Source organism: Bos indicus, chromosome 8 (assembly GCF_029378745.1).
Source record: "Bos indicus isolate NIAB-ARS_2022 breed Sahiwal x Tharparkar chromosome 8, NIAB-ARS_B.indTharparkar_mat_pri_1.0, whole genome shotgun sequence".
NCBI classification, from domain to species: Eukaryota; Metazoa; Chordata; class Mammalia; order Artiodactyla; family Bovidae; genus Bos; species Bos indicus.
The window spans coordinates 51,124,258-51,134,845 of NC_091767.1; the positions used below are offsets into that span (position 1 = coordinate 51,124,258).

General features: G+C 38.8%; 1 protein-coding gene across 2 annotated transcripts in view; it reads left to right on the plus strand.

The window, feature by feature from the left end:
• The window catches only part of OSTF1 (osteoclast stimulating factor 1), a 61,192-nt gene extending 55,812 nt beyond the window's left edge, over positions 1–5,380 (plus strand). The window contains exons 10-11 of one of the 2 annotated variants that reach the window (XM_019966076.2): positions 4,384–4,414; positions 4,796–5,380. In XM_019966076.2, the coding sequence (XP_019821635.1) occupies positions 4,384–4,414; positions 4,796–4,823 (59 nt within the window). In that variant the 3' untranslated portion in view covers positions 4,824–5,380. The remainder of the gene's footprint in view (positions 1–4,383; positions 4,415–4,795) is intronic. The other variant, XM_019966075.2, reaches the window with a different exon arrangement.
• Positions 5,381–10,588: the final 5,208 nt, after the last annotated feature.

Below are 10,588 nucleotides of genomic sequence, written 5' to 3' on the forward strand. Positions count from 1 at the left end.
AAAATGGAAGACTCACCTTTTGCATGCATTCACATTGCTACTCATCATTCAGGACTTTTTTTTAGTATTGCTTTAGGGTCCAAAGTTTAGTTTGATCCCTGTTAGTGGAGAATCACCAAAACAACTTTTTAAGAAATTTCTATTATAGAGGGTAAGTGCATGTATTTTCATTTTATCCTTAGAATATTATCATTTTCAGAGTTCTCAAACTTGGGTCAATGAGATACTCATTTCTGTTTTAATCATTTGAATCAAATTCCAATTCATATTTGAATTCTTGGGAAACTTATTTCTCCTATCCCTTGATTTATGAGAAGAGTCAATATTATGCTGTCCCATAGTCCATTTCTAGCAGTAAAGTACAGTCAGTTGCCTGGTCTCCTGGCTTCACCAGTCAAAAAAAGCAAACATCCTGTCTCTCTTCTTGGCTTACCAGGGGCGCTTCCCAGAATCATCCTTCTTGTGTACATGTGTGCTAAGTTGCATTAGTCATGTCTGAGTCTGTGCAACCCTTTGGACTATAGCCTGCCAGGCTCCTCTGTCCTTGGGATTCTCCAGGCAAGAATACTGGAGTGGGTTGCATGTCCTCCTCCAGGGGATCTTCCCACCCAGGGATCGAACCCACATCTCCAGTGTCTCCTGCATTGGCAGGCAGTTCTTTACCACTAGTGCCACCTGGGAAGCCCCATCATCTTCCTTACCTATCATCAAATTCTCATCATAGTTCTCCTCACAAATCCATTGCTCCTTTTGTTCCTTATTTCAGATGAGTGTTTATACCAGATTTTTATTTAACCTCAGTCCAGGTATAGTATAAACTATTAAGCAGTTAGGGATTTCTTAATTATTCAGTGCCATGAATGTTCACTGGCAGAGCAAGTTGTCCTTTAAAGGAATTACTCATGCATAGATTTATACAGGTTCTACTAACAAAGTAAGAAAGTTTTTACCAGCCGAGTGGTGCTCCCCAGCAACATTTTGACCGAGAAGCCATATTTGAAGCCGTGTGGGAGAAACCCTTTTATTTGAGGTAGATCTCCTACTCCCTGCTGCCTTGGTTGAGTCAGGAAGAAGGACTGTGACCTAGTTTCCTTTCTCTGCCTCTGACTTCCTATTGCTATATTAGTAGCTCCAAAGCATCCTGACTGAGGAGTACCAATTTCTTATGAGTTAAAGGTTATCAGTCTCATGCACATTGAGTGTGATTGTGATAGATAAGGAAAATATCACACCTGCTCAGACCCCAGAGAGCTACACCTAGAAGGCTCCAGATGAGCAGGAGGAAGCAGGTGACAAAACTTTTCTCTTTTTTCCCTTAGGTTTTTTTGTAGTCTTTGTAGAAAAGGGCTGGGAGGTGGATGCCCTTTTTCTCTGTTTACTCCAAGTATCTTTAGTCTACCTCTCTAAATCTGTGCAATACTCAATTCAGTATTGAGGTATAATCTTGGGACTTGGCACACAGAACCAAGAAATGAATTTTCATATTTCAGTTTTCATATTACCTTTTTCTCTCCTTTTTTTCTTCTTTCATTCCCCCAGTCATCCAGTTAAAATTTTTTTAATTTGTATTTTGATCCTAGTTGGAATAAGAGCTTGAATTCTGGGTCATATAGCTAATTGCCACCATGAACTCTAAACTAGAAAAGGTATATTTTCATATTGTTGGCCACTTTTGAAAGTATCTCTTGAATTTCTTATAGGGACAAGGTAATTTACATGTTACACTAACATGAAGAGTAACTTTAGGATATAGGGGTAGGGTCAGGCCATGACTGAGGACTGAACCTTGAACCTTTAAGTTGTTCTTCCAGTTTTTAAAAGCTGGGGTATAATTTACACTAACTAAAATATGTAAATCCTAACTGAACATCTTGATGATTTTTTTTTTTTTTACTGTGCTTTGCTTTTTTTTTTTTAATTCATTAACCTGGTTTAATTCACACTGAAATTTTGTTGTTCTTGTTGTTTTTTGGCTGCATCATGAGGCTTGTGGGGATCTTAGTTCCCCCATGAGGAATCAAACCTGGGTCCCTGAAGTCGAAGTGCAGAGTCCTAACCACTGGACGGTCAGGGAATTCCCACTGTGCTTACGCGTACTAACCACAACCCCGATCAAGATGGAGGACACTTCCCGCATCCCAGAAGCCTCCTTCAGCATCCCCAGCTTCTCTCACCATAGATTAGTTTTGCCTGTTTTCAAACTTGATATAAATGGAATCAAACAGTATGTGCTTTTTGGTGTCTAACTTTTTTCGTGTAACACGTCTGTGAGATTTATCCATGTTGTGTTTTTCCCGCCATCATTTATTTATTCATTTGTATGTCTGTCTTAAGTTCTGGTGCTTGACTTGGAATGTGTAATCCAGGGCAGTGAGACTGAGAAAAAAATGGAAGTGAGGTAGGAGAGGCTGAGAAACACCGTTGGGAGACAGAGTACCATGATGGTGATGCCCCAGGATGGGCTGTGAAGATACAGCTCATCATCAGCACTTGGCCGTATTGGAAGTTTCCAGAGAAACTGTGTCTCAGAGAGTCTATAGAAGTAAGGAAGGAAGGAGAAGGAGTTTATTAGCTTGCCTACCTCTCACTTTCTATTTGGTCAGCATTTGTACCATGGCAAGTTATCTTTCTCTTGCTTAAAGCAAAGTGCCAAAGTAACGATTGAAGGATAGAGAATATTTCTGATATAGCAAAACATAGGATTGTAGTAGCAAAGTACAAAAGAAAGGGGAAGAGTTTTGCTATATTTGTCTTTTTGTATTTAACTTAAAAAGCTACCAGTTCACAGCCAGTTGTGAAGTTCATGGGTGTGTGTGGGATAGAAGAAGATACCTTCCTCCCAGGTCTCCAGAGCTCCTTTAAAGGAGAATGGAGACAAGTACACTGGAGACTTCTAGTAGTTTGGAAGCTGGTGTGAAATCGCTGAAGCACACTTCTGTTCTGCTTATACCTACTTGTTCTTTTCCCTTTCTTTTTGTTCCATGTATAAGATGTAAGATAAGTTGGTTTCTATATCCCTCATATTGACTCTCCCCTGCCCCTCCCTTTTTAAAAATAATTATTTTCCTAAACATATTCTTTAAAAAACTACAGTATCATCAAATATCTTGTTATAGTCTAGATTTACCATTTTCTTTTATATGTTTATTTATTCTTTGCTTACTTATCTATTTATAGTTTAAGTAGGGTCCAAAATGATAGCTATGTCTCTTATTTATCTGCTTTTTTCAATTAATGCTTCCTTCCCCTCTCATTTTCCTCTTTGTTTGGCCTTGCTTTTTATTTGTTAAAGAAATTGGGACAATTTCCCTGAATTTCCCAGTCTAGACATGGCAAGCATGCGTTTCCATGGTGTCGTTTGTCATGCTCCTCTGTCCTCATCTTTTTGTCAGTTGGTGTTATGTCCAGAAGCTTGGTTAGACTTAGATTTTTTAGGGGTAGAGGGAAGAATACTTAATAAAGAAAATTGTGTTCTTCTGTCAGAGGCACATAATATTAATATCTGTTTGTCACTTGTCCTGTGATGTTGGCATCCATGGATGATTATTGTCTAGATCCATTGTTTCACTGATGGTTACAAAATGGTGATATTTTAATTTCATTCCCTTCTCGGTTATTAGTTAGAACATCCTATAAAGAAAAATTTCCCCTTATCAACTGTTTGCTTACTTAGAGCAATAGTTTGTATAGCAGGGGCAGAGTAAGAGTTCTGCCCCTGAAAGCCCTTTAAGAGTTTTCAAAGTAACCTGCTGGTTCTCTGTTATTTTTTGAAGGGAACCACACACTCTTTGGTGTGTGTTGAAATATTTGCTGTGTTTTCATCCAGTATTGTTAATTACTGGTAGCCTACCTTTGGCTAGTGGAGACCCCTTCTGGTTGGATCCTGAGCCCTTTTAAAATGATGCTGTGTTTGCTAGAATCCTTGCTTTATAGCTTAAGAAGGGGTTTCAGGTCCATCTTTTACAGTTTCTGTCCCAGACTTGGAATCAATCATATCTCCAATGAGCAGGGGCTTATAGTGTTTAAAGACAATGTTCTGGGTGCTATAATACACATTTATTCAACTGTAACAATGTGTTTATACTTGCATTTCAGTTTTTCCCTTAAAACTATACCTTGTGTAAGCTGTTGCTGTAGGAATTTGACTAGACTATTTGAATTTGAATGGACAGGTGAACAGGTAAAAAGATCAGATACCTTCCTTTTGAACTCTGTTTAGGGTTGACAACATTTGATGGGATTCAGCTCTTTCTGTTTTAAAACATTATTTATTTTTCATTTCAGTTTCCTTTTCTTCTGCATATTCTTTATCAGTGTTTGCTAAAATGAAACTGAAGCTTCTGTGTTTTCATTCTCTTTCTTTTCCTTTTCCCCCCTCATTAGTTATCTTTCTACCCAGTGACCTTGCCTTCAGGTAAGGCTACAGGTTGTGGACTGGCTGAAGCCTCCTGTGCACTTGTCATTGGGAGAGGAGGTTTGGAAGCACAGCTGTCAGGGTGGACGGGCTTCTGGCGTGTCCCACGTTGGTCATGGTGCATGTGGCTGGTGGTGTTCCGTGGTGGGAGGCAGACTGACAGCTCCTCAGCACCACGTTTGTTGCTTTTTTGCGTGTCTAGGTAACGTGCAGACAAATGTAGCTGTCAGCCTCTGTGGCAGCAGAAGCTGATAATTAGACTGGAAAGCAAAAGTAGAGAAAGATCCTTGGGGGAAATACAACCCCTAGGAGCTTTGAAAGTGAAAAAGAATCCAAGCCATTTCTAATTTTTCTGTTTTGCTTTTCCCCCTATTCCTTTAGATGCAGTCCGATCATTAAGCAATGCTGAGGACTATCTTGATGATGAAGACTCAGATTAATTCCCTTCCGGAGCTTTGAGATCTAAAACTTCTGTTGCTTTTGCCATTCCAAAACCTTGTCTTTGTCAGAAGAGTGTTGATAACTGTAAAAAAAAAAAAAAAAAAAAGAAAAGTCTATATGAACGTGGCAGTATTGCACTGTGTTTGAATAAAACCTGTAAGTGACTAGTTCTCACCTTCAGTTTGCCAATAAGTGACTGGATATTTTGCTGTATAAAGTACATGTTTGCTCACCAGAGTAGAACAAGAAGAGATTATTTCTATTTATCAAGCTTAAAGGAATTTTAAGAATTTTTTTCTTTAAAAAAGTCAGGTTTGTTTTTTTTTTTTAAAGTTCTTTACCTCAAGGATTGAGATATTTTGAATGGATTTTTCAAGGGAAGAATGCTTATTATAATAATAAACCAAAAGATTTAACAGAAAATTGTCGGCTATTCTGACAAAAATAAACATTTTAAGAGACTTTATTTCTTTTGTCTGTTTTATGGTATTACTCTTTGCTGATAAATAAAGCTTTTTATATTTAGGTAAAGCCTGATTTGATTTTTTTTAAATACATTTTGTATTATTAGCAGAGAAGAGTCATAGCAGCCAAATTTCTTTCTTTTTTTCTGGGTACAGTGTACTTTATTGTTGGTACAAGACAAGGTGGGGCTCCCTAAGCCCCTCCCCTTCTTCAGGGATGTGGGATGGAAACTGTGTGGACATTGGAGATTCTCAGTGCGTTAGGGGATCAAGTTTGGCAAAGTAGTGGAATTTCTGTTCAGCCTTCTATTGATATATCTGCTTTGATTAAAGTCAAGGCAGCAATCATTGAGGAGATAGATTTCTAATAAAATATGTAAACTTAAAAAAAAAAACTTTTTATATTATATTGGGATATAGCCAATTAACAATGTGATAATTTAAGGTGAACAGGGAAGGGACTCAGCCATATATATACATGTATCCATTCTTCCCCAAACTCCCCTCCCATCCAAGCTGCCACATACATTTAGTAGAGTTCCCAGTGCTATGCAGTAGGACCTTGTTTGTTATCCATTTTAAATACAGCAGTGTGTATGTGTCCATCCCAAACTTAAACATTGTGAGACTTTCGGTTTTTCTCTCCAATGTTATACTTAATGTGAAAAAATTTAGCAGCTCATTACAGTTTGCTTAAGATTTGAAAGATGAACAAAAAAATGATTTCCTTATTATGAAAGATGCTGTAGTTTTCCATAATGGAGGAGTCATGAGCCATGAAATTTTTTCCCCATTCAGTTTTTTACTTTGGTAAGTTATTTTCTCTAAACATGGCTCTAGTTCATAATGATCTGGCTTCTTTTGATAAAAAATCAGTGTAACATTACAGGGAGCCTTCTGTACTACCAAAGTGACACTTCATTTGAGATTCTAATTTTGATCACAATAGTGATGATACTAAAAAATGACATGGCCATTGGCATTTGCCTGGATTTTAGGCCTCAGATCCAGAATTATGTTTTGCAAGAGGAGTTTGATGATAATTTCAGAAAACACATTGGTGATGAGAAGGAAATGTTTGAAGAAGGAAGTGGGCTAACTCAGGAAATGAATAACTGCCTGTAGAGGAGTTTCCTCTGTCTGTGACTTTGGTTTTTCTCTCCATGGGTGCTTTGAGAAAGGATACCCTGAGAAGCCTGTTCAAGGTCAGTCAAATATCCCAAATAAATTTTAATAGACATCTGTATAAGTATTAACAGAGATGAGCACAAAATCTGAAATTAGTTAAAAAAAAGGATATTGTATTTTTAAAACAAACACCTAAATTTAAACATTTTTATTGCTTTATAAGCATAGTCTTGAATATATGAAATCCTTTTTGAAATTCTTTTCCCACAGAACCTTTTAAGTATTTGTTTTTTAAAATGGGAAATCTCTGACTTTTTATTCTTGTGTACTTTGGGCCTGGGACAGTCAGGATAGAGGCCAACTAAGCACTCAAATTTTTTTTTTTTTTTTTTTAACATTGGTAGAGATAATAAAGTTTGTAGAAATATAGATAATTTTAATGAAAATACTGTGTACTTGATGTAAATGTATAATGCATTTGAGGAAAAGAGGCCTTACTGTCATTGCTTTAACATTAAGAGAATTCTAGAAAGTTGGCCAACTATATATAGTTTTTTTGGCAGTGAAGGGCAGACTTAGGTATATACTCAGTTTTTTTCTGTTGGAACAGCCACAATACACAATTTGGCTGTGGTTGAAACTCCATGAGAAAATTTACTTTGCTTCTTGTTTATTCAGTCTAGCTTATCTGAGCTTTCTCAGAGATTGTTTAATGCTGAACTCAGCAACAAAATTCAGTTCCAGGAAATTGCCACCACTCAGACTCTGCAGAGGAGAGCTCTGATTATATTCTAGAAATGACATTGGAGGTTTTACTGCAACCCGAGCTTTCTGATAGTCACTGTGGCCTGAACTCCTTCCCAGCCATTGCATCCTTAACAAAGAAGATGGCCTTCCAGCCCCTCGGGCAGTGAGAGATTGGTCCAGCTATTGGCCCAGTGTATGTGCTTAGTCGCTGAGTCATGGCTGACCCTTTTTGACCCCATGAACTATAGACCGCCAGGCTCTTCTGTTCATGGAGATTCTTCAGGCAAGAATACTGGAGTGGGTTGCCATGCCCTCCTCCAGGGGATCTTCCCAACCCAGGGATCAAACCCAGGTCTCCTGCATTGCAGGCAGATTCTTTACCATCTGAACCACCAGGGAAGCCCGTAACCTCATGCAAAAAAAGCCCAGTTTTTATCGTAGGTTCCCATTTTAGTTTCTTTCCAGGACTGCTGTGGTGCAAATTATTTGTTGTTGAAGTGCCATGCATTACAGTTGTCAATTTCTGTGTTTCTTCACTGATCCCCCCTCACCCCTATTGGCTACTTTTAAAAATAGGATTGGCTATGTTGTTACCCAAAGGGAAATGTTGAGCAAAGCCATGGTGACCTTATTTTTTTTTCCCATCTTAAAAACCAAACTAGAAATGCTGAAAATGAAATCTAAGATAATTTTAGGCAGAAGAAAACAATGTTTCCATATAAGCTTTCTTCATAAATGTTTTTTGCTGTGTAGAATTTCTGATTCACTGGTATTTCTTCTTTTCTTATAAATGATGCTTTCTGATAGGCTACGAGAGTCTAACATTGACACTGATCATCTGCATTTCCCTGTTAACTTTGACTTTGTGCTTGTTCTCCTTAATTTTGTGTTGTAAATACATATGCAGCAGTAATACACAGACAACTATACGTTGTGGAGTCAAACTTCAAAGTGTCTGATTACTAAAAGTTGAGGTTTTGGTGGGAGAAGTATTGCAAAAGACCCTGCTCTTGCTATTTTAACTGAAAATATAGCTTTGGTGAACAGTTTTCTTAAGTGAAGGAAAAATTCCAGACCGCAAATGTATGGTTTCTGTCTCTTTATTTCTTAATAACAAGCCTGTACATCTTCTCCTCCCTTAAAATGATATAAAATTAAATAAAACAACCATTTATTAAGTGTCTATGCTGCCAGTTCTGTGGTAGGCACTTTCATAGACATGACATCACTTGATCTTTACAGCACAACCCCGGGCAGCAAACATTAATGCTCTTACCTTTTTACAGAGAAGACAAGGTTTGAAGAAGTTAAGTAACTGTCTCAAGGTTGCACTGCTTAAAGGTGGAAAAGCAGGTCTGGTTGACTCCTGAGCTCGTGCACCTGCTGCCTACTGCAACTGGCAGGTGACGGAAAAATTGACGCAGACCTGCTCATTTTCTAACTCAGGCTTTGGATGTAGCATCAAATAAACTGAGCTAACTTAATTAAATGTGTTATTTAACCCTCAAAAAGAATTTTTTAAAAAAAAGATCTCCTTTTTTTACCCCAGAAAAATTTTGGCAACATTTTTGGGTCCTTCCCTGCTGGCTCAGACAGTAAAGAATCTGCCTGTAATGTGGGAGACCCAAGTTCCACTCCTGGGTTGGGAGATCCTCTGGAGAAGGGAATGGTAACCCACTCCAGTATTCTTGCCTGAAGAATCCCATTAACAGAGGAGTCTGGAAGGCTACAGTCCATGGGGTCGCAGAGTCAGACATGACTGAGCAACTAACAACACACACAGCCCTGGAGAAGTATGATCTAACGAAGCAGGTCATACCCTCAAGTTCCCCAAATTTCCAAGTTAATGCACAGTAGACTGAGTAAGTGTTAAAGAAGGAAAGTCAAGATTAGCAGCTATTCACCTTGCTCTGAGTTTGCACTGCTAACTTCACCATTTCCCTCGGATAGTCTGAGAGCTCCTCACATATTTACACCTCACCATGAAAATAAGTGCGTCTCTTCGGAAGGGTCAGGGAATGTTTCTTACACAAGTGTGCAAGCTCATCGTGGACACGGTTGTAACCTCACATTTCCCAGGCAGTTCTGCTATTCTGCCGGTGGCTTTCTGCTAATGGTTTCCATCTAAACTTGTGCTGTTGCCAGCTAGGAGCTGAGTGAGGCCAGGTTCCCTGGCTGTGGCTGGAAAACAAAATGGAGGAATCCAAAGGTGTGAGTTAGACTGAGAGGAAGCAGGAAGGGAAATGGAAGAAGAGACAAAAAGGAAAAGAGGCTAATCAGCAAAGGAGATAATGGTGACCTTCTCTACATCACCCATAGTTCTGATATAAAAGAAGAATGCTTCAAGAAGTGACTAAGAGTATGGGCTTTGGAGTGGAATTCTCTGATTCAAGTCTGGTTCTGTTGCCTGTTGCTGAGTCACATGGACAGGTTACCTAAACACTCAGATTCCTTAACTGTAAAATGGAAGAATAGTACCCATTGCCTAATGTTAAAAAGGATTAAATAAAATGATCTATGCTGATGACTTTGGGTAGTACCTGGCAGAGTAACTGCTAAATAAATGTTGGCTGTACTCATAAGCTTGAATGAGGAAGTTTTCATTAAAAACAAATTGATGTGTACAAATGAAGAATGTGTTGACAAACTTGTGTTTCAAAAGCACCATTATCTGTGAAGAGTGGATTCCCTAAAATACTTTTAAAATGGGAGGAAAGTGAAAGTGAAGTCGCTCAGTCGTGTCTGACTCTTTGCGACCCATGGACTGTAGTCCACCAAACTCCTCCGTCCATGGGATTCTCCAGGCAAGAATACTGGAGTGGGTTGCCATTTCCTTCTCCAGGGGATCTTCCCAACCCAGGGATTGAACCTAGGTCTCCCACATTGCAGGCAGACGCTTTAACCTCTGTATCACCAGGGACAATGGTATTTCCTTAATGGCCATTTAGGTTAGTGGTTTTCAAGATAAATATACTTTCTGTGAAGTATAGGGAAGAGGTGCATAACTTGACCTGGTTGTTACTATTATTATTAAAATAATTCAAAGATGAAGTGAGGAGATTATCCCTGCCACTGCTTCAGTTTTATTTTGTTGCTTTGGAGTGCTTTGATGGGCTTGAAAGACCATAGGTCCTGTATTTAGTATATGATGATTTCGAATTGAAAGGCTATTTGGTGTTACCATTTTGCTCTTATTTTGTTGTTCAGTTGCTCAGTTGTTTTCAACTCTTTGTGAGACCATGGACATCACTTTCACCATCTTCTGGACCTTGCTCAAACTCATGTCCATTGAGTCGGTGATGCCATCCAACCATTTCATCCTCTGTTGTCCCTTTCTCCTCCTGCCTTCAGTCTTCCCCAGCATCAGGGTCTTTTCCAATGAGTGGGCTCTTCC